Below are 24,460 nucleotides of genomic sequence, written 5' to 3' on the forward strand. Positions count from 1 at the left end.
GTGTATTATGAAGTTCTGCAGCAGCTCAGGTGTGTACTATGATGTTCTGCAGCAGCTGAGGTGTGTATTATAAAGTTCTGCATCATCTGAGGTATGTATTAAGAGGTTCTGCAACAGCTGAGGTGTGTATTATGAAGTTCTGCATCAGCTGAGGTGTGTATTAGGAGGTTCTGCATCAGCTGAGGTGTATATTAGGAGGTTCTGCATCAGCTGAGGTGTATATTAGGAGGTTCTGCATCAGCTGAGGTGTGTATTAGGAGGTTCTGCATCAGCTGAGGTGTGTATTAGGAGGTTCTGCAGCAGCTGAGGTGTGTATTAGGAGGTTCTGCATCAGCTGAGGTGTGTATTAGGAAGTTCTGCATCAGCTGAGGTGTGTATTTGGAGGTTCTGCAGCAGCTGAGGTGTGTATTAGGAGGTTCTGCAGCAGCTGAGGTGTGTATTAGGAGGTTCTGCATCAGCTGAGGTGTGTATTATGAAGTTCTGCAGCAGCTGAGGTGTGTATTTGGAGGTTCTGCAGCAGCTGAGGTGTGTATTAGGAGTTTCTGCAGCAGCTGAGGTGTGTATTAGGAGGTTCTGCTTCAGCTGAGGTGTGTATTTGGAGGTTCTGCAGCAGCTGAGGTGTGTTTTTAGGAGGTTCTGCAGCAGTCAGAAAAACATCAGTTATGACTGGATAAAATCCTATTGTTTTCTGTGTCTGCATTTTGGAAAATGTCCCTGTCCTGTTCCTCTGCCAGCACGCGTCACACTGTGACCTGACCTGATCCCGCACCGTCACCAGATTAGTGCTGTGAAGATCTGCCTCAGGCCCTGACCGCGCTCTGCCAGCATCGGAGAGGAGGTGAAGCAGCAGCAGCAGGTACAGTCCATGGGGGAAAGATAACACACTATATAAAGCTGCAGCAGCGGGCACAATTCATCGGTTAAGGCTAGGTAATCACTTGCCATCAGATGTTGGTATTCTGTTCCAGCATACCAGCAGAATACCAGAATCGCCAGATCCAGCATACGCCAAACACTGCTGACACCTCCCGATTCCCATTCACAATAATGCGATCATTCAAGATTGTTTTGCCCTTTGTTTTTGCTAGAATCTGCAACGGAGGCTTTTGCTGGAACCTCTGCAGTAGATGTGCACATACCCTAAGGGGTGCGATGGGTCACTCACAAGGGGGCCCAATTTAGATTCTTGCCATGGGGCCCAGTGATTTCTATGTAAGCCCCTGACGGTGGGTACTACAAGGCAGCATTAATACAAATCAGAGAGTTACAAGAGTACAAGAGGCATAATATAGGGGGCACAACAAGGGTGGGGGGGATTCATATAAGCCAGAGCAGTACAGGGGGGCACTACAAGGGGGTCATTAAAACAGGACAGAGCACTATAGAGAGCATTATAATACAGGAGACACTACAGGGGAGCATAATAAATACTGGAGCCACTATAGGGGGCCTTGTAACTACTAGGAACAGGGAGCTTCATTACTACTGTGGGCCCTATAGGGGTGCCTTATAGAGGGTTCTTGATACTGCTGGGGACATTTTTTCTACAAAGAGCACTATGGTGGCATTATTATTGGACACAACATGGAGAGCTTTGCAACTAATGGGGGTACTCTTGGGGGGGTATTATTGCTATTGAGTGTACTGTAGTTAGCACTATTATTATTGAGAGCAGTCTTCAGGCACTTTTACTATGGGAGACTATCTGTATGGCAATATTATTGCAGTATAGCTTTTTGTATGCATTGTTTACCACAGCGGGCACAAAATTGGAAGTAGAAACAGGATGACAATGTTGGTGGCACCAGAAGGGAGAGGATGATCTAAAAGTGAGGAATCTAAGATGTCAGTGTGCAAAACTCCTCAGAGACGAGATGCTGCAGAAAGAAGCCGTCAAGACGGTCTGGTCCAATTGGAAAATATATAATATATGTTCGTCCAACAGAATTTATATTCCATAAATTATATTAAAAAAACTGTTCTGCTTTACTGTAAATTACTAGTCATAGTGATTGCCAGTTCTGTATGTTTAATGTGCTGGGAGGAGGCAGGAAAGTATGGAAGTTGTAATGTATGTGTACATACTGTGACGGTGCTTAGTCACTGTGCAGTAGCAGAAAAACTGAAAGGACAGAAAAATTCTGCAAAGTGTAAAACATAAATACAGTTCTGTATGTTTAATGTGCTGGGAGGAGGCAGGAACGTATGGAAGTTGTAATGCATGTGTACATACTGTGACGGTGCTTAGTCACTGTGCAGTAGCAAAAAAACTGAAAGGACAGATGAACAGTGTAAAACATAAATATAAGGAGCTCCATTAAAATATATTTATTTAATCTTGAGGCATCACAATGTGACCATTAATGTGAAATATACACAGAACATAATCTAAATTACGATTCGTGTACACGACCCAATCCATTTTACTGTCCGCATCGAGACAAGGACAAACACTGTTGTTTTCTCATTTGTATCCGTTTTGTGTCTGTTTTTGTTCCCTTTCTCTGGTCTTTCCATCAGTTTTTTTCCATCCCTCCAAAAATTGAAGGAGTCTCAATAGTCCACAATGGTGTTCAGATAGGCTTATGGTGCTGATACAGGGCCCTCAGAAGTGTCTCTAGTGATGCACAGGTCTCTACCTGGCTGCTGCGATGCCAATATTGGTGCTCTTAAGAAACAGATCATTTAAAGGGGCTGTCCCACAAAAATATATTCTACCGTTTTTAAACCAGCACATGGATCTGAATACTTTTGTAATTGCATGAAATTAAACATTTTGCATAGCCACTGAGTTATTCAATACAATGTATCTGTATTGTGCCACCTGCTGTTTGTTCGTTTTCTTATTTCGTACTTGTGGCCTACTTACTGAGATGAAAGAAAGTTCTCCAAGATGTTTGGAACAACCTTCAAAAACAGTGTACCTAGAAGAACTGATTCTGTTTTGGAGGCAAAGGCCGGTCAAACAAAATATTGATTGGATTTAGATTTCTCTTCTTCATTTACATTTCCAGCATTGTAAGGAGAGGCAAAATGATGTTCCCTTGAAGTGATGATATGATCCCCAGAGAGCCCTGATCTCAACATCATCGAGTCTGTCTGGGATTACATGAAGAGACAGACGGATTTGAGCAAGCCACAAAAATTCTGCAGTGAGTTTTCCTAACAATCTCCCTGCCTGGTTTCTTCAAAAACAGTGTACCTAGAAGAACTGAGGCTGTCTTGAAGGGAAAGATCGGTCATACCAAATATTAATTGGATTTAGATTTCTCTTCTTCATTTACTTTGCATTTTGTTAATTGATAAAAATAAACTATTAACTAACTTTTATTGTTGAAAGCTAGAGATGAGCAAATTTTTCAAAAATTCAATTCGGACAGTTCGCTGAATATTTCGAAAAAATTTGTTTCGATCCAAATTTATTTGCAGCAAATCGCATTAAAAACGGCTATTTATTCGCTGCAGAGAACCTTTATAGTGGTGTAGAACACTGTGCCTTGCAGTAACACGCATAGGGAGTCTTCTGTGGTAGTGAAATAATACTGTGAGTCCGTATGACTTGCAGATGACAGGTGTCACTCTTAGAATCACTGCACATTTCACTTATTTGGGCAGTCAAAACCAAATACCTCAAGTACTGTATGAGCCTTACAGGTCGATGTTAGTACCAAGAAGAAGCGCACTCCTTTTACATTGTCGTCAGCTGATTCCACATAGATGTCTACAGAACCTGTTCTATTAAACGCTTATACAAGTAGAGCCCCCCGACAGAGTGGAGAAGGTGTCAGCAGTAAGTTTGTGTTGACGTCACTGATTATTTTGCCCTTCCTCTGATCCGTCAGAACAATAACTCACAAAAAACGTATCCTGTCTGTTGACCATCCGCCTTCACTCAGCCAGCATTTGGTCAGTAATCCATCAGTATTGCTAATGTCTTCTGTGTTTTGTACCCACTCCTGCTTTTGGCTACCAAATGACAAGCCAATTCTGATGGGACCATACAGGCCTTAAAGCTGCTACACAGACAGGATCTGTTGTGTGTCTCATTTTACCTTCCTTCTGACAGATCAGAAGAAGGGTCAAATAAATGATGATGTCAGCCAAGCCAAAAAGGCAAAATAGTGACCCAGTGGGGAGGGTGGGAACAGCATGAGAAGTCCACAGAGTGGCCCAATGACAGAGTCTGGAGGTGGCGGCAGCATCAGGAGGAGGCAACAGAGTGGCACAATGACAGTGTGGAGGTGGTGGCAACATCAGGAGGCCACAGAGCGGCACAATGACAGAGTGTGGAGGTGGCAGCAGCATCAGGAGGCCACAGAGTGGCACAATGAAAGAGTGTGCAGGTGGCGGCAGCATCAGGAGGCCACAGAGTGGCACAATGACAGAGTGTGGAGGTGGCGGCAGCATCAGGAGGCCACAGTGTGGCACAATGGCAGAGTGTGGAGGGGGCGTCAGCAGCAGCATTAGGAGGAGGCCACAGAGTGACACAATGACAGTGTGGAGGTGGCAGCAGCAGCATCAGGAGACCACAGAGTGGCAAGGTGACATATTTTGGAGGTGACAGAAGCATCAGGAGACCACAGAGTGGCAAGGTGACATAGTGTTGAGGTGGCAGCAGCATCAGGAGACCACAGAGTGGCAAGGTGACATAGTGAGGAGGTGGTCAGCAGCATCAGGAGACGACAGAGTTACCCGGTGACAGAGTGGGGAGGTGGGTGGCAATACGAGTACCAGCTGAAGATGGTGGGTGAAAGAAGGGCCCTTGGCATCAGATGTGTGGCATCAGGCGGGTGGCAGCATCAGAATAGTAGCTAAGGCAGGTAGCCAGAAGAAACCGGTTTCTTTTGTCAAAGTGTTGGTGTGGCACCATGGATGATCTAGTCTGATGCATCAGGCATTGGTGGGTGCAAATCCTGGATGATTCATGCCTGATACATCTTGACAAAGGTCAATCTCTCCAATTTTGGGTGGACAGGCAAGTTCTTCTTGGGGTAACTATGGCCCCCGCTGCACTAAACAACCACTCTGATGCCAGACTGCTGGCCAGGCAGGACAGCTTTTCCAAGGCAAACTCTGCTAGTTGCGGCCACAAATCCAGTTTGGCTGCCCAGTAGTCCAGCGGATATTCAATGTAGGGTGGCAGAGTACTGTCCAAGTATGCCACCACCTGCTGGTTCAGGTCCTGCTCCAGGTCTAGCTGCCGCTGCTGGTGAGTAGTTTCTTCACTAGGCGGGTGAAGAAAGCTGCTCATCAGCGACTCTAGACTCAAGTTGCTGCTAATGGGGCTAGAACTGCTCCCCCCCTGCCACAGCAGCCATGGCAGAGGAACGTGAGCGCAGAGGGCCCCCCTGGTCAGACCTGCGAGAGAATGGACGATGATGCAGATAGGCAATGTCCAACTCACTACAAATTATGTCTCTATAGTAGTTCAGTTTGTCCTCCCTCTCAGCGGGTGTAAAAAAGGCCCAAATTTTTGACCGGTAGCGACAGTCCAACAAGCTGGAGAGCCAGACTGCTAAATGATGACAATTCCGCTGTCACTACGCAAGCAAGTGAGCATGCATTGGGCCATTTGTGCAAGTGACTCGGAGGGACTCCCTTCCTCCATCTCCACTGCATACTGCCACAGTGTGTCTGGATCCTTTGCCTCGTCTTCCTCATCGCCCTGTGGCTCCTCTGGCTGCTCCTGCTCCTCCTCTCCTATCACCTGTGTGTAAAAACCACCCATTTCACAAGACATTTCTCATGCTCCAATGTCCATCTCCTCCTCCTCCAGTTCAGCCCCCACAGGGCTCATGTGAGATCTAGGCGCCACGTCTCCAGTCTCCTGACCGGCTAGATTTACCAGCATCTGTTCCAGGACAGGAAGCAGTGGAATGACGTTGTTCATCCCGTAGTCCTGGCAACTGACAAATAACATAGTCTCCTCAAAGGGCCTGAGCAAACGGCAGGTGTCACGCATGAGCTGCCAGTGGCTGACATTGAAGTTACACAGGGGAGTACTCCTGTCTGCTTGGATCATCAGGAAATCGTTTATGGCCTTTCTCTATTTGGATAGTCAGTCCAACATATGGAGGGTGGAATTCCAACAGGTGGAAACGTCGCATATCAGCTTATGTTGGGGGGTGCCGTTCTGCTGCTGCAGCTCAAGGAGGGTGAGCTTTGTGGTGTACGAGGGGCTGAAGTGCATGCAAAGTTTCCTGGCCATTTTTAGGATGTCTTGCAGATGGGTGGAAGACTTCAGGAACCGCTTGACAACCAGATTGAACATGTGCATGCAGGGGGCATGGCTCAGCCCTCCTTGACGCAGTGCCGAGACCATGGTTTTCCCATTGACGGGCACCACGGTTCCGATTTTGAGTTGTCGCGGGGAAAGCCAGGAGTAAATTTCTTGATGAAGTACACGGAGCAGTTCCTCCCCTGTGTGACTCAGTTCGCCTAGGCAAACGAGGTGCAGAACAGCGTGACACCGCCGTTGCCTGCACATGTGGTATGCTGGAGGGGCACTGTGAATTGTCCCTGCAGTGGAGGCTGAGGACACGGTGGAGGATGAGCAGGCAGAGGTGGACATTGTCGCAGGACCAACAGCGTGACGACGTGGAGGCAGGAAGCGGCGTCACCTGGCCAAGTTGCTGGTGTCGTTGTGCAGGAACCATATTCACCCAGTGGGCCATAAAGGACATGTGTTGTCCCTGACCGTAGTTACAGCTCCACACGTCGGCGCTGCTGTGCTCTTTGGCTCAAGGACTGGCCCACCTTCTGTTCTACATGTGTGTGCAGGGCTAGTGTACTGCCTTTTTGGCACAGATATCACAGGCTTGGGACTCTCCACCTCGGCTCTGCACAAGCCATCAGTTCTCTGAAAGGTGCAGAGTCCACCACTTGGAAAGGGAGGGACTGCAGCCCCAGCAACTTGGACAGGAGCACATTCATCTTCTGCGCCGCTGGATGAGTGCATCCATACTGTTATCTCTTGGCAATCGCTTTAGTGATCGATTGCTGATGGAATGACTGACGAGGAGGAGCAGGAGCATCAGGACCAGCGGATGATGGGAAGGACAGACAGTTCCCTTTGGCTGAGGTGCTGGAGCCTTGATTGCCTGACTACTGCAACATTTTCCTCTGTGGCCTCCCATATAGCACTCTCGCACCCCTCCAATCTATTCTTAACTGTGCTGCCCGGTTAATCCACCCATTCCCCCCCCCCCCCACCCGATTCTCCTCTGTCTCCCCCTCTGTCAATCTCTTCACTGGCTCCAGGGGCGGATTGGTCATAGACCCTACAGGGAAATTTTCCAGTGGGCTGATGCCTCATGGTTGCCAGCCAGGTAATAAAGATCTGATGCTTTCAGCATTAATTAATGTAGGAGCATCAAGCACTTATGCACCTGGCGGGTGGATTCAACTTTATTGCTGACCTCGGGATGATGATACAGTTTCAAACTGTGGTGTGGGTGGCAGTATTTTGTGCTGCACTGTGGTATTTGGTGCTGCTGGAGCGGTATTTGGTTCAGCAGTACAGTATCACTGGCACTTCCTACTTCTGTCTGTTTGGACCAACCTACAATATGGGGCCACTTTAAGTTCCCAATCTGCCCCTGACTGGCTCCCCAATGCCCAGCGAATTCAGTTTAAAATTCTTAGAACTACATCTAAAGCCGTCCACAACCTGTCCCCTCCTTACATCCCTGACCTGCTTCCCTGATACATCCCCACACTTAATCTTCGATCTTCATAGGACCTCCTCCTCTGTTCTCCTCTCATCTGTTCTTCACACTATCGACTATAAGGTTTCTCACGTGCCTCACCCCTACTCTGGAATTCAGTACCCCAAAACATCAAACTCTCCCCCAACATCCAAACCTTCCAAAGCAATGTGAAAGCCCACCACGTCAGAAAAGCCTACCATCTGCAATGAGCATGCTGCCATACAGCCAGTTTGGCAGCTTTTACCCCCACCTACGGTATACTACCCCCTTCCCTTGTAGATTGTAAGATCTTGCGGGCAGGGTCCTTTCCCCCTCTGTATCCGTCTGTTAATAGTTTCTTAATTTTATTTTTAGATTATGTATACCTCCTCTTGATGTACCATGGAATTAATGAGATAATATTCATTGTTTGCCAGCAGCAGAGCATGATTAGATGGCACAGTCCGCTGCTGACAAGCAATTTCTGTGTCTGCACGGATGATTGTTTCGCACGTTCATCAGGTAAGTTGCTGAACCTTTACTATGGCAGATACTCGCTTATGAACGCCTGTTAGCGATTATCTGGCCGATTCTTATACAGAACAGGAAATCATTACCTATTATTAGGCCTTGCCGTCAGTGTGAATATTGCAGGATTATACACATTTTTATTAAATATAGATAAAGGACATGGAAAAATGAAAAACTCACCAAAGATTCTAAAACAAAATAAGTTTAAAATAAAATCGTGATTTCAACAATAGGTGATTTTCTGCTGGCACATTCCTTTCAACTGAAGAGCAGTGCCATATTGTGTACATTACGTTATACAAAGTTTTTTGCAGAGTCATTGCCTGCGTGTTGTATAAGCGTTACATACATTAGGCACTTATGTAATAATCACTGTACAGATGGAGCAGATCTCGGGCAGGAGGAGCCGGGTCTCTTCTGGTTGATCATTAGCTGTGGGGAGGGGACTGCTATAGGCATATATAGATATAGACTGCAGGGAGGGCAGCTCTCATACACAGGCTTCATCTGGTACGTCAGGCCACACATACAGCATGCACAGAGCTGAGCGGCCTCTGCTGCACTGCATACACTGACATACGTGTCTTCTCTGCTTGTCCTACAGGTATCTCCAGTCACTGACCGTCTGCAGCAATGACCACATCACAGAGGAGTCTGGCCAAGGGTAAGTGTCAGATTGTAAGGGAGCAGGGCTTACACCTAAACCCTTTTGTCTAAAAAGGCTACTCAAATTTTCTCCCACCATTGGGTTAAGATTGTGTCTTTAAAAAAAAAAAAAAAAAAGTCTGTGATAAATCTGGAGTTAAACTCATTAACGTAGCTAACCATGTCCGCTTTACCACTTGCTTTTCAAAACTGGAGTGAGTGGTGGAAAAATGCAAAAGTCAAAAGCTACCACCAAAAGCCCTATTTTGTGACTTTTTGAGTTATAAATTTCCGCTCTATGCTTTTTAGCCTCAATTTTTTTTTTACTGTGAAATGCAGCAGTTTTGCCGGAGTTTCAGAAACACTTCAGCAAAACAGTGACATGACCTATGGTCCCTGTCGTTGATGAATGGGTTGCTTGGCTATGACAACACTCATAGGCATCTCAAAAATTTCCATTACCATTGAGCCAGTTCTTCCAGACAGGGGGACACTGCACAGGTTCTCAGGGCCAAGTAGCAATGGAGTATGCCAGGGCTGCTCTGTCAGCTCTGCTACATCTCATGAGTGCAGTCCATATTCCTCATTCATAATTGACAGTCATAACATATCTAGGTTTGTTGCCATAACAGGCAAGGGAAGATGTAGACGGACTGTGACTCTTAGTCAGCAGGTTCTCTATTTTGAGCTTGAGGGTAACAGTTTCTGCCCATCCAGTTCGGCCTGTTATTCTGCAAGTTGATCCAGAGGAAGGCAAAAAAAAAACTGTAGAAGAAAATTCCTTTCCAACTCCAATCAGGGGGTGTATGTATTTGGTCCTGGCGATTTGTCTGATTTTAATCTTTTTAAGTCGCTGATGTACTTCTTACTGAGTCAGACAGGACACTTTTAATGGGGAATTTACTTTTACATTCTGCATTTCATCTGACAGTTTATTTTCCTCAGTGAATACAGTCGAGAAAAAATATTTAATAGCTTTGCTTTCTCCTTGTCGCTCTGCGACTCCCCCCTCATTACTCTTTAAAGGGCCGACACCTTCAGATTTATACTTTTTACCATTTATATAATTGAAGAACATTTTAGGGTTAGTTTTGCTCTCTTTGGTAATTAATCTCTCGGTCTCTAGTTTGGCGGCTTTTATTAGTTTTTTACATATTCTATTTTTTTTCTTATAGTTTTTCAGTGCTTCCTCGCCTCACTCCTGTTTTAGTGATTTGAATGCTTTCTTTTTGTCATTTATTGCTTTCTTTACATTTCTATTTATCCACATTGGCTTTTTTCTAGTTCCTTAACCTTTTATTCCCATACTGTATGTACCTCTCACAATGAGATTTTAGGATGCTTTTAAAAATATCCCATTTTGTGGCTGCATTTTTATTTTTGAGGACTTTGTCCCAGTTAGTTAGGCCTATGGCCTCTCTTAGTTGGCTAAATTTAGCTTTTTTAAAGTTTGATATTTTTGTTCCTCCCTGAAGAAACACTGTTTTGAATGACAATTGGAAGGTTATTACTTTATGGTCACTATTTCCCAGGTGTCCCCCAACCTGCACGTCTGTTGTTCTGTCAGGTCAACTTATATCTTCTCGGACTGTGGGCTTTAGACAGGACTTTACATAAAGGCAGACACCCCCCCCCCCCCTCCAGTTTTTGAAAACCTTTCTAAACAGACTGTAACCCTGTACATTAACCCCCCAGTCATAGCTGTCATCCAGCCATGTCTCAGTTTTTCCCACTATGTCATAGTCCTCCTCACACATCACTAATTCCAGCTCCCCAGTTTTATTAGTCAGGCTTCTGGCATTAGTATACATACGATTAAGAGGTTTATGTATATTTTTTACCCTACACCTTTCCTTCTGAACTGTTCTAGTCCCTCCTTCCATTCCTCCCCCAGTCCCACTACCTTGCCCCCAGTCTCTATCTGCACTATCTTCCCATCCTATAACATAATTACCCTCCTTAGTTTAAACACTCCTCCAACCTTCTAGCCATTTTCTCCCCCAAACACAGCTGCCCCTTCCCCATTAAGGTGCAGCCCATCCCTACGATAGAGCCTGTAGCCAACAGAGAAGTCGCCCCAGTTCTCCAGGAACCCAAACCCCTCCTTCCTACACCAGTTCTTGAGCCACTTGTTAATCTCCCTAATCTCCTGCTGCCTTTCTTGTGTGGCTCGTGGCACAGGTAGTATTTCAGAAAATACTACCTTTGAGGTCCTTGCCCTAAGCTTGTGACCTAAATCCCTAAAATAATTTCTAACAACGCTTCACCTTCCTCTAACGTTCCGATATGGACCATGACCACTGGATCTTCTCCAGCCCCTCCCAGGAATCTTTCAACTCGATCCGCGATGGGTCGAACTCAAGCGCCAGGAAGACAACACACAGTTCGCCGATCCCAGTCTTTGTGACAGATCGCCCTATCTGTTCCCCTAATAATGGAGTCTCCCACTACCAGCACCTGTCTGGCCTGCCCTGCTCTCCTGGTCCCCTGCTTACTGGAGCTGACATTCCCCTGACTGGCAGAGGAAGTGTCCGGCTGCAGCAGTGCTCTCTCTGAACTGGCATCCCCCTCATCTGCCAACTGTGCAAACTTGTTGGGGTGTGTCAGATCAGGGCTAGCCTCCTTGGCACTCTTCCCTCTACCCCCGCTTTCTAACGGTTACCCAGCTAGCTACCTCACTTTTCAGAGCCTCCTCGCTACCATCCTCCCCCACGTCTACCCCATAGAGTGCTTGCTCAGTGAGCAGCAAACTCTTTTCCAAATTGTCAACGCCTCTCAGTGTTGAAACTCGCCTGGTTAGATACTTGATGTGTGATTCCAAATGGGCAATTTGCTCACATTTTGAACAAAGATATACACCCTCAAACAGCTGTTCCACGACTGAATACATTAGACAAGATGTGCAGTGGACTGTGCTGTCAATAATGTAACACATACTAAGTAGGGATTACGCAAGAAAAGAGAAAAAATACAATATAGTGCAGTGCTAAGAATCTAACTTACGGTGGTCCCCTCCTAAAGTCCCTGAATCTGAAGTCACGTAATCTAAAGTCACACACTTAATACAATCACACACTGGAACTCAAACACGCGAACGCTCACAAACTCGCGTTGTTTGCCTGCTTGTATAAGTCTGGATTCAAAAAGTGCTCCCTCTTAAGCCATGCAAATGAAAGGGTTAAAATAAGGACTTGTGGGTGACTTGCTGGCTTGAGGGCTCATGCACATGACCATATGTATTTTGCGGTTCGCAAAAAAGGACCCGCAAAAAAAAACTGAGGACATCCGTGTGCATTCCGTATTTTGCAGAATGGAACAGCTGGCCCCTAATAGAACAGTTCTGTTCTTGTCCATAATGTGGACAATAATAGGACATGTTCTATTTTTTGCGGAACGGATATACGGACACACGGAACCGGAATGCACACAGAGTAACTGCCGTATTTTTTGCGGACCCATTGAAATGAATGGTTTCGCACCATCCGCAAATAAACAGAACAAACAATGAAAGAAAAGATGTTTGTGTGCATGAGCCCCTAGTCTCCCTGTACACATTGCGAATTACACACAGTTTTTCCATGTGGATTCTCATGCAGAAAAAACGCAGTATAATACAGTACCAAAATTTATAAGATTGGATAAGCCCTGTGTACACAGTTTTTTTTCTGTGTGGAAATTGACCTGGCGTGCTCATATAGTGTGAATGCATAATACTTAATATAATATTCTGGCTTCAAAAGTCACAAAATGGGGCATTTGCAACCTTTTGGTTTTAGTTGCGCAATCATTTTGAATTTTTAAACTTCTTACTCCAGTTCTGAAATATGGATGGGAAAGTGGACAGGATTAAAGTTCCTGCTCCTGCAATCTAGGGGGGAGCAGGTTATGTCCCTGTGACAGTGACAGCCAGTAACCCTGAGCAGAAGACAGAAGTGGTTTATGACTGCTTCTGCTTTCCACTTTGTGGCGCAATCTGATAGAGGCATATTTCTGGATCATAAATTACCCACATGGTCCAAAAATGAGGCCTGTTTGGTGGAAGATGCCTTCTTCTGAACTATAAAATACATTTTTTTTGTGGGGCAGATCTCAAAAATGTATATTTATTGGAAAACAAAGTTTATGGGAAACCTGTAACAAATTCTACTGGTTTAGAAATAATTTGCTTATCACAAGCAGTGTCTTAAAATGTCTCATTAACCTTCTGGTCAGCAATGATGTATCTTCTGTCAGGCGTGAGTGTGCTCCGAGGGTTTATTCAGACGTTGTGCTCATGTGTTTTTTGTTGCATTTTGCTGGTATTTTGAAAATATTCTTTTGAAAACAACAACAAACAAAAATTGTGAAATGGCCCTTGGAGAACCCTCATGTGTGGTGGAGAGGATATGATGTGGTCTTTTAGAGCATATCTGTGAGCCAGAGCTTCAGTTGTCATTTTCTTAGCCCCCTTATTCTCCAAAGCAAGACTACTTTTCATTTAGATGCTACAATCCGCACCTTCTACCTTTCTGTTATCTGTATACTGAATGGATATATTTATTTTTTTACTTTTTAGGCAGCGCTGCCCCAGGACCGGTACCAGAAGGACTAATTCGACTGTACAGCATGAGATTCTGCCCCTTTGCCCAAAGATCAAGACTTGTCTTGGCCGCCAAGGGAATCAAGTAGGCGCATAATTTTATACTATTTCTGGAGATTTGCAAATACAAGTGCAGCGTCCATACATGTGTCTGGGGTTCTTTTTAGGTAAATTTGTGGTAACGACAGCTGCATTGAAGCAACAAGTGACAGAGTCCCCTTAAGTAGACAGTGTTGGTGATACCCAGGTGTAGAAATGCCAGAGTGGTGTAAGGGTAGCCTACAATGTCCGTTTAGATGTGGCTGTGCACATGTCACGATGCTCCTACCTGGATATCCGGGAACCTCAGGCGTTGTTGTCCGCGGCAGAGTGAATAGGGTGAATAGTTGAGGGATTTGTACAAACCGGATTCCAAAAAAGTTGGGACACTAAACAAATTGTGAATAAAAACTGAATGCAATGATGTGGAGATGGCAAATGTCAATATTTTATTTGTAATAGAACGTAGATGACAGATCAAACGTTTAATCCGAGTAAATGTATCATTTTAAAGGAAAAATACGTTGATTCAAATTTTCACGGTGTCAACAAATCCCCAAAAAGTTGGGACAAGTAGTAATAAGAGGCTGGAAAAAGTAAATTTGAGCATAACGAAGAGCTGGAAGACCAATTAACACTAATTAGGTCAATTGGCAACATGATTGGGTATAAAAAGAGCTTCTCAGAGTGGCAGTGTCTCTCAGAAGCCAAGATGGGTAGAGGATCACCAATTCCCACAATGTTGCGCAGAAAGATAGTGGAGCAATATCAGAAAGGTGTTACCCAGCGAAAAATTGCAAAGACTTTGCATCTATCATCATCAACTGTGCATAACATCATCCGAAGATTCAGAGAATCTGGAACAATCTCTGTGCGTAAGGGTCAAGGCCGTAAAACCATACTGGATGCCCGTGATCTCCGGGCCCTTAAACGACACTGCACCACAAACAGGAATGCTACTGTAAAGGAAATCACAGAATGGGCTCAGGAATATTTCTAGAAACCATTGTCAGTGAACACAATCCACCGTGACATCCGCCGTTGCCAGCTGAAACTCTACAGTGCAAGGAAGAAGCCATTTCTAAGCAAGATCCACAAGCTCAGGCGTTTTCACTGGGCCAGGGATCATTTAAAATGGAGTGTGGCAAAATGGAAGACTGTTCTGTGGTCAGACGAGTCACGATTCGAAGTTCTTTTTGGAAATCTGGGATGCCATGTCATCCGGCCCAAAGAGGACAAGGACAACCCAAGTTGTTATCAACGCTCAGTTCAGAAGCCTGCATCTTTGATGGTATGGGGTTGCATGAGTGTGTGTGGCATGGGCAGCTTGCATGTCTGGAAAGGCACCATCAATGCAGAAAAATATGTTCAGGTTCTAGAACAACATATGCTCCCATCCAGATGTCATCTCTTTCAGGGAAGACCCTACATTTTTCAACAAGATAATGCCAGACCACATTCTGCATCAATCACAACATCATGGCTGCGTAGGAGAAGGATCCGGGTACTGAAATGGCCAGTCTGCAGTCCAGATCTTTCACCTATAGAGAACATTTGGCGCATCATAAAGAGAAAGGTGCAACAAAGAAGGCCCAAGAAGATTGAACAGTTAGAGGCCTGTATTAGACAAGAATGGGAGAGCATTCCTATTTCTAAACTTGAGAAACTGGTCTCCTCGGTCCCCAGACATCTGTTGAGTGTTGTAAGAAGAAGGGGAGATGCCACACAGTGGTGAAAATGGCCTTGTCCCAACTTTTTGGGGATTTGTTGACACCATGAAATTCTGATTCAACATATTTTTCCCTAAAAATTGTACATTTACTCAGTTTAAACTTTTGTTCCGTGATTTATGTTCTATTCTGAATAAAATATTAGAAGTTGGCACCTCCACATCATTGCATTCAGTATTTATTCACGATTTGTATAGTGTCCCAACTTTTTTGGAATCCGGTTTGTAGAATGAATTGAGTCCAGAACTTGTATATAGTTGTTAGCAGCTTTACTTGAATAAACTTTCATCAGAGAAACAATCTTCCAACTTTGTCTTGGTTTCAAGCAGATTTTAGCATAAAATGGCAGGCAATAACAATCTCAGCTCTGCTATGCTTAAAGGCTTAAATAGGAACTTTTCCTTTGCTGTATGCTGCAACTTCTCTCTGTTGTCTGTCTCTAGACCAGGGCACTTATCCTTTGCTGTAAGAGGCTCCAAGCTGTGTCCTCTATATCTGGCAGAGCTGAAGGTGTTCTGCTGGCTTACTTTGCTTAGCTGGGGTAAGCTAGGACTTTCCCCTAAAAGGGGGTAAGCTGAACTAACCTCTGACCAACTAGTTTGCTCCCTTCCTTAGGGAGGGTAAGAATGGAGAGAGAGTTCTATTCTCTAACAGTAGCACTGCCAAGTCTGCTACCACCTCTGGTGAACCAGGTACATTACATGAAGACAACAGTTTCAAACATAGGAAATGCACAACATAGAATGACACTGTACCAGCATACACAGATAGGAGCAGGGTGTAGGAGTGGTAATGCCACTCGGGGGCATTACACAAGTGCCCTTCAGCTTTTGGGTATTTCTATAAAGTTTTTGAACTTTTAAACTGCATCTTCAAGATGGCGGTGAATGATCTTTTCATAGGGAATGTAAAGAATGGTGTCTCGTGTTCTCACAAGGCTTGTAGTGCAAAAAAATCTGCTTCCCCTTTTGTGGTGACCATTTCTATAGATTTTGTGATAGTTGGGGGCCCTGATTTTTAAATGGGACCCGCATTATAATTTTCTATACAGTGTTTACAAGGTGACAGTCACTCATGCACTCATTGACAGGCACTAACTGCTTCTATTTCTCTGGTCAGCCATGAAGTCGTCAATATTAACCTAAAGAACAAGCCGGACTGGTTTTTTGAGAAAAGTCCTTCTGGAATGGTGCCATCTATTGAAACCTCGGATGGTAAAATAATCTATGAATCTCCAATTGTTTGCGACTACCTGGATGAAGCCTTTCCTGGGGTTAAGCTGACCCCCGCAGACCCCTATGAAAAAGCTCAACAGAAGATTCTTCTGGAACAGTTCTCAGCGGTAGGACATTTGGGAATTGTTGTTGGGGATGGAGAACATTAAAGGGGTTGTACAAGGTTTGAAAAGCACAGCTGCTTTCTTCTGAAAAGAGTGTCCTACCTGTCTACAGTTTGTGCGTGGTACTGCAACTCAATCTCATTTATTCAATGGAGCAGACCTTCACTTGTCTTCTTGAGGCTGTGAATAGGATTCCCTGGATGTAGTCACACTGCAACATTGGCAGCTGTTGGTGACATCCAAGTCACCTATTGTATCACATTGCTCCAAAATGAGAATGTATTTGCAGCATGGAGACATTATCTGACCTCAGTTAGCATCTCCTAAAATGTGCCAACCCTGTTGACTTGGACAGTGCTTTTTTGTATAGTCCTTAATTAGTTTGGATTTTGCTGAATAATGGTGCCAAACAACTGAACTGATCCAGCTTGGCATCTTTGCCAGCGTTAGAAACTGGTATTTACTTACCTGCATGTATGTTTTTGAATCATTAACTTTACATGTGGCGTCATCGTTTTTGCATTTATTTATTTTTTACAAGTTTGGTTTAGTGATCATGATATCATACTAAAGTTGGCTATACAACTTGGGCATTCCTTGTGGCCCTCCTTCCACATGCTTTCTTGTCTTGAGCATCCATCTGTTCTGAATAGGCATCTGTGACCACAGCATCTGAGAGAGCAACCCACTGCTCTTCTGGTCCTTGAATGGCTCTAGTGGTATCACTAGATTGCAATATACTGAATCTTCTGTTTGTCAATGGATTTAATTCCATTGATAAATAGAAGTGGAAATCTGATGATTTCATGTTGTTAGGCCCTTGTGGTTCTAAAAAAAAAGTTTAGAAAAAATATAAAAAATATAAAAATTCTAATAATTCCCCCTCTTCAAGAATAAAAAAACAATATAAAAAAATAGGCATCACCACGTCTAAAAACACTTATGCTATTAAAATCTAAAAATCCCATACTTCGAATGGCAGAATGGAAAAAGAAAATCAAAATGATTGATTTGCTGTTTTTAGTCACTTCACCTCCCTAACAAAATTGTATAAAAAGTGATCAAAAAGAAAGCACAACTTGTCCCGCATAAAACACACCCTCATATGTGAGCTGAAAAATATAAAAAGTTATGGCTTCAGGAAGGCAAGGACTTAAATATGAAAACGAAAGGTCCCTTTAATGGCAGTTGGTAGGGAAGACACAGACCGCAAGTCCTCACTGGAACTCTGCCTGCTTTCCCTGCCTACCTGGCGGCAAGTCTGCAACTGGTCGACGTTCCCTACTGAGGTGCAAGGCAGACGACACACAGAGGCAAAAACAACACAAAAGCAGAGTCGGACAGAAATGGGTCGGAACTAGACGGGTGATACAGTACTAAAAAGAGAGACGGAGGGTAGTCAAATAGCCAAGCTGAGAAACACAGTACCAAATCACAAAGCAGAGAGTGGTCAAAAGCAAGCCAAGGTCTAATATATGAATAATCCAAAAGCACACACAGAACTATAACCGGGAGCACAGATAGGGAGTCGAGGACTATCACTGACAAAGGTGGATTGCCCAAAGGGGATTTAAATAGAACGCCAAGTCCCTGGACTAGATAGGTCCATGGACTGGGCGCTCCATAGGACAGTTTACAATCCACAGAGTAACTGGGTGGCTGGGCTGTCACTCAGCCCACCACCAATCTCCCCCATTGTACACACTGCAGGGAGAAACAGAGCACTGTGCTCTATTGCTAGAGACACGACTATGTCACCAGGGGCGTGGCCTGGCAGAAACTTTAGCACTGGAGCCCGGACAGGTTAGTTTGTGAGAGTCCCAAAGGGGCAAATGGAGTTGTCTCATGTTAGACATTGGTGGCATATCCTAGTTATATGTCTGGGACAAGCATTTATCTCCAGAATGGGACCCTAGAAGTGAGTAAAGAGCACCCGTTCATTTCTATGGGACTGCTGAAAATAGCCAAGTACTGGTTCATCTATCTCCAGCAGTCCCATAGAAGTAAATAGAACGGTGGCCGCACTTGTGCAGCATGCTTTCAATTCATTTCTTTGGAAAAATAGTTGAGCGCCCTCTTGTAACACCCCCGAGTGGTGTTGCCACTCCTATACCCTGCTACTGTCCTTCATGTTCTAACATAAAGTCATCTATACATTATGTTCCAGGTCCTCCACACTGTGCATTCCTAATAATGTTGTTATGTAACTGTTCATATGTAATGTGCCTGGTTCACCAGCAGGTGGCAGCAAACACAGCAGAGCTGTACTTAGAGAGAATGGAACTTGCCATTCCATTCTAACCCTCCTCTGTAAGGGAGTGGGCTAGTCCTACTTCCTTCAGGAAAGGTGGGGACCAGTTAGTTAGTCTAGCTTACCCCCAGCTAGGGGAAAGGTGCTCAGAGGCACTTCTCTGCTGGACGTGCCCACTCCAGCCAGAGCACGCTAAGCTCTGCTGGCCATGGAGGCCACAGCTTAAAGCCTCAGGAGCCAGAAGGAAAATTCCCTGGTATAACCTAGAGCCAGACTACAGAGAGAAAGTGCAGCTTACAGGGGAAGCTGAGTTATACAGCAAGCTTGTCAGAACAGCAGATAGAGAGAAAGATATAGCTGAGTGGAGTTTGCCTGCCGGTTTAATGCTAAAGCCTGCTAGGACAAAGACAAAGCTTGAAGACAGTGTCTGATGAACCCGAACGTTTATTCAAGTAAGGGTGGGTTCACATCAGCGTTATGTATTCCATTATGGCTTTCCGTTATAACATGGTTATAACGGAAAATAATGGAATCCATAAGACAGAAGTCAAAACGGAAGCCTTTAAGAGGCATTCCGGTTTGATCTGTCATAATAGAAGTCTATGGGAATCATAACGTATCCGTCTGGTTACCGTTATACAAGACGGAAAACAGGACTTTTTTGTCCGTTCTGCATAATGGGAACCAGACGGATCCGCTATGATTCCATAAGACTTCTATTATGACCTGCTAAAATCTGAAGTTGCACGTATTGCGCCAAAATATGCACATCATTAATTGCCGATTTGCGCAATCGCAAAATATATTGGAGCACTCTATCTGCATATAAAGCTATTGTAATGTTCTGCCATGCCAACCATTATTACATTGCCGATTTTCTCAATCAAGAAAATAATAGCGAATTCTCGAATTTGTGAATTTATGACGAATATTCGCCCAAGTATTTGCAAAATATAACGAATTTGAATATTGCCCCTGCTGCTCATCACTAATAGCTACCAATGCCGTTGGGCATCTATATTCAGGAGAGCAGATATAGTGTGCTGCTCCTAGTTACCTCTGTGTGCACGAAGCAACCGATGAGAGGAGGAGCACACACACCTATATGTACCACCTAATCAAGGCCGCCTATTAGATAGGTGGTGTAAAAGTGCACATGAATGCTACTCCCACTCCTACTCCTACTGCCACTCCTTCAAGACAAATAAAAAAATAAATGAGACCACCTTGGCATGGGTAGTCCATATATTATGGTTGCATCTATTGTTTTAGTGCATTATTTTCTGTGATTTTATTAATAAATGACTCCCTATACGTATGTTAACATAGAAACATGATTTAAACAATAGGTCATTTTCCGATGACACAATCCCTTTAATAGTTTATTTGCATCAATTAACAAAATGCTAATTAAATGAAGAAATTAGAAATCTAAATGCAATCATTATTTGGTGTGACCAGTGTTTGCCTTCAAAACAGCATCAATTCTTCTAGGTACACTTGTACACAGTTTTTGAAGGAACTCGGCATGGAGGTTGTTCCAAACATCTTGGAGAACTAACTGCAGACCTTCTGTGGATGTAGGCTTGCTCAGATCCTTCTGTCTCTTCATGTAATCCAGAACAGACTCAATGATGTTTAGATCAGGATTTTGTGGGGGCCATCTCATCACTTCCAGGACTTTTTGTTCTTCTTAAGATAGTTCTGACTGACATTGGCTGTATGTTTGGGGTTGTTGTCCTGCTGCAGAAAAAATAAATAAAACATTAACACTTCTATTTTTGAAAGCATTCTTACTTTGCAGCATTTTATCCCCACAAATGCCTTAAAACTTATGTACAGCTTTGTACCCAACGAGGTAATAAACACAATTTTCTATGTTTGACAGGTTACCTCTGCACTATACAAGATCTTCTTTGCCAGAAAGGACAATCAAGATACAACAGAATTAAAGGCGCAGTTTTTTGAGAAATATGAAAAACTTGAAGAGGTAATGGTTTTGCCTTTAAGACACGGTCTAGAAAGCTCCTGGGGAATTGGAAAAACTGTGCTTCACACTTGGATGAATTCTGTAGTTTCATGCAATGAGTAACCATGCCTTAGGCTGGGTTCACACCTGAGCGTTTTACAGCGCGTTCCTACACGCTGTAAAACGCTCAACAAGTTGAAACCAATGCTTCCCTATCGGCATGGTTCTCACCTGGGCGTTTTACAGCGCGTACGATCGCGCTGTAAAACGCCTGACGCCCCAAGAAGTACATGAGCTTCTTTGGGGCGTCTTGTCGCGCGTTCCCGTACATAGACTTTCGGGAACGCGCAACAATGTGCGTTCGCTTGTCTCTGTATGTGCGATTGCAAACGCCGGTACAGCCGGGCAGCCTAGAGAGGCCCACAGGGCAGTAATAAGGAAGGGCCACCATCCGCAGCTAAAGGAAGACGTTTTGTAATTCATCTTAACTTTATTTACAGACTCTAGCCAAGAGGAAAAGCCCTTACTTTGGTGGAGAATCCGTGTCTATGATTGATTACATGATCTGGCCCTGGTTTGAACGGTTTTGCATTTTTGATGTAGAAGAGTAAGTAAGATAAGACATATTTTTTGTAATTGTATTTAAAGCATACCTGAGTTAAAAAAGAAATGTCTATGCTTCTTTGTACAATCATATCTGCGAAGGAGAAGTTCAGCCATATTATTCCCTGTTTCAGCTGCACAGCTAGATACATTTCACTCACAAGCAGGGGGTGTCTCCCTTCTGGCAGAACTGTACTGCTGTGACATGCTTTCCCAGACTTCCCACTATGTTTGTTTTCATCTCCTGAGCTCACAGAACAGATAAGGAGGGAAAGACAGGAGGCTCCTGTGATGTTTAAAAGCAGTTGTTTTATGAGGCTCAGAATCTCAGCTAGCTCCGTCATGTCCCCGCTTCCTCTCAGCTGTTTTCTTAGTCTCTGTCTCCAGGGAAGGATCTTGCCTGATAACAGGCAGTAGACTGCAACTTAGGTGGAAGTGAGACCCCTGGTGACCATGACTTTACAGCTTTTTTCCCGGTGGATGGTGGCATATTTTTTAAATGAAGTGATTTAGAAATTTGGTAGTAACACCATTCTCTATTAAACAAAATTAAATTGTGTGAAAGTACAATGACTCTTTAAAGAGCACCAGTCGACAGGATCAACCCTATTAAACTAGGCATACTGATAATAGGGTTTGATTCTGCTGGTTAAAATTATCCCTGTCTTGTGAAAATCAGTTGCAGCATTTCTGAAGAAAAAATATGTATCCACCTTAATGTCCTCCTCCATAGACCTCCTACCATCCCCAACAGAAACATCGTAGAGCTTCTGTCCCACACCCCTTCCCTCAAATCATATGTGTGAAGCAAGCATGCATGTCTTAAAACTGACGAGCCTGGAAGCCACACAATGGATCAGTTGCTAATCAAACAGCACATTTCCTACTATATGTCTTCCTGCCAACTACAACTGGTCAATATGGTCAGCGACATTAGGAAGAACATTGTGGTTACACTGCATTTTGCATACTCCCTGGATAACGCATGTGATAGATTTGGTGTTGCAATGCCTTTCTTAATAAAAAAAATACTGATTTGTAGAAAGTGCTGACCATGTCCAGCAAAGTGTCACTTAAAGTCACTTTAGAAATGAATTGGTCCTTAAAAAAGTTTTTAAGGACAGTTTTGAAAATTTGCTTGAAAATTTGAAAAATTTCTTAGAAAATTCTAAGCCTTCTGACATTCTAAAAAAGTTGCTTGGATAAAAGGCATTTTAAAGTTACACATATTAGATTTGCAAACTTAGGGGTTAAACAGGGTTTTTGTTAACACCGTCAGCCATGCGTTTACCCATAGCAGCTTTATATATCAGTGTCACTCTGACATTACTATTACTGTCTTTACTTTAAAGAACTTCAAAGGGGAGAGACAGAGAGAATTTTTTTTTTAAATGAATAAATAAAATTTGATTGGAATTAATTAGTACCCAAATAAAATTTTCCAGCTGATTAGGACCCAAAACTAATTTTAAGAAATGGGCTCCTCTCTAATTAGGGTGCCTGTACATGGTTGCGGCCCAGCCACTATAAACGCCAGCAGATTACCACTAATTGCCGCGTTGCATCTTTATTTGCTGTGGTTTAACCCATGGAGTACCGAGGATTTTTTGTTTTTGCGTTTCAATTTTTTTACTCCCAGCCTTTCTGGAGCCATAACTTTTATTTTTTAACCTTCGTTCACATAGCCATAACATTGGGGATGGATGGCATCTAGCAAAGGCATCCATCACAACCATCCAGTAAAAAAAAAAAAAGTATAAAAAAAGGTATATATTAAAGGTACGCATTTTTTAAAACATGGAAGTCTATGGGAGGTAGATGGCATATACTGCATGTATATGCTTATTTTTAACATCATGTGCCATACATCTAGGGCTATGCTAGGTTTAGAGCCAAGTTATGTAAGGAAATATCTGTATAAAACACCATACAAGCATTCAATTTCAATTTTTGGTTTCCTTCATCTGTCTAGGGTTTTGGAGAAGACGCCAAACATCAATAACTGGTACAAGCTTATGCTGCAGGACCCTGCTGTTCAAAAGACCTTCACAGAGCCGGATGTTCTCCTCAACTTTTTCAAACTATATTCTAAGGACAGTTTAGATGCCGTTGATTACGGGCTTGACTAATGTCCCAGATAACTGTGGACTGACCATATTGTGTTTTTTAATAATTTGCATTTTATGTGTTTATTACCTCAAGGCACTTCAGGCTGTGAATAAATAGATTGTTTAAATTATTCATCTGTCAACGTGTGTTACATAAAATATATAAGGCTGGGCAATTAATGTGTGGTGACTGAAGGGCTACCCACTTGTAAGGGGAACCTGAATTTCTATGCCCACAAGCATGCAACGTGGACATTGCATGATCTCTATGCTGCAACCAAGAGAACAGTTATTTGTTAATAAGTTCAAACACGTGTGTGTAAAAGTATGAGAAAGTGTTCCATATGTCTTTTCGACATTGAATGTTATGTCTGGTGGACCGGGAATCTGACCTTGTGTGTTACCAACTAGAAAACTGACTAGTAGAGGAAGGTCACTCAGCCAAGTTTACTGTGAGTGAAATCATCTCTTCTGATGTGATGATGAGGCCAAATTAAGAGTTAAGTTGAGAATGAAAGAGGTCATCACACAGGGAGGGGTGTGTGTTCTGGCTTTAGGCCAAAAAGGAGCGAAATTATTACAAAGTTTCTTACAGGACATTCTGCCTTGAATATAGAACATTCTATTCTTGATATTATAAAAAAACCAATGCAAGCGTCAACATGAAAATAATTAAGCATAAGAAATTGGGCTGGACAGAAATGTATGACACCACTGACACTACTCTCCAAGATGGCGCTGCGAGACCCTACCACACCCCCCAGCAGCCATCTTAACTGAGGTAACTTCCTCACCAGCAGACATCTTACTGTAACTAATCCAATTTCCAGCCTGGCTTCCATTTTAACTTCTGTAACTTCCGGCCGCTCCAGTGTCCATCTTAACTGAGGGAACTTCCTTCCCGGCAGCCATCTTAGTTACCGGTATTTTTCTGGATACGGCTACAATCGTGAAACAATACGCATAGATCCAAATAGC

The 24,460-nt window shown here is 43.6% G+C and overlaps 1 protein-coding gene across 7 annotated transcripts; it reads left to right on the top strand.

The window, feature by feature from the left end:
* The first annotated feature begins 778 nt into the window (after positions 1 to 778).
* LOC122941117 (glutathione S-transferase omega-1-like) lies at positions 779 to 23,605 on the top strand. 7 transcript variants are annotated; one of them, XM_044298132.1, is made up of 9 exons: positions 779 to 856; positions 3,015 to 3,152; positions 8,064 to 8,210; positions 8,824 to 8,883; positions 13,420 to 13,528; positions 16,332 to 16,554; positions 20,691 to 20,792; positions 21,272 to 21,378; positions 23,347 to 23,605. In XM_044298132.1, exons 4-9 carry the CDS (start codon positions 8,853 to 8,855, stop codon positions 23,501 to 23,503), a joined length of 729 nt encoding a protein of 242 aa, XP_044154067.1. In that variant the 5' UTR covers positions 779 to 856; positions 3,015 to 3,152; positions 8,064 to 8,210; positions 8,824 to 8,852; the 3' UTR covers positions 23,504 to 23,605. The 7 variants fall into 7 exon arrangements, with proteins under 7 accessions (XP_044154067.1, XP_044154070.1, XP_044154066.1 ...); XM_044298135.1 differs by having other exon boundaries at positions 8,126 to 8,210; XM_044298131.1 differs by having other exon boundaries at positions 8,129 to 8,210.
* Positions 23,606 to 24,460: the final 855 nt, after the last annotated feature.

The sequence above is a fragment of the Bufo gargarizans genome, chromosome 6, assembly GCF_014858855.1.
Source record: "Bufo gargarizans isolate SCDJY-AF-19 chromosome 6, ASM1485885v1, whole genome shotgun sequence".
Lineage (NCBI taxonomy): Eukaryota > Metazoa > Chordata > Amphibia > Anura > Bufonidae > Bufo > Bufo gargarizans.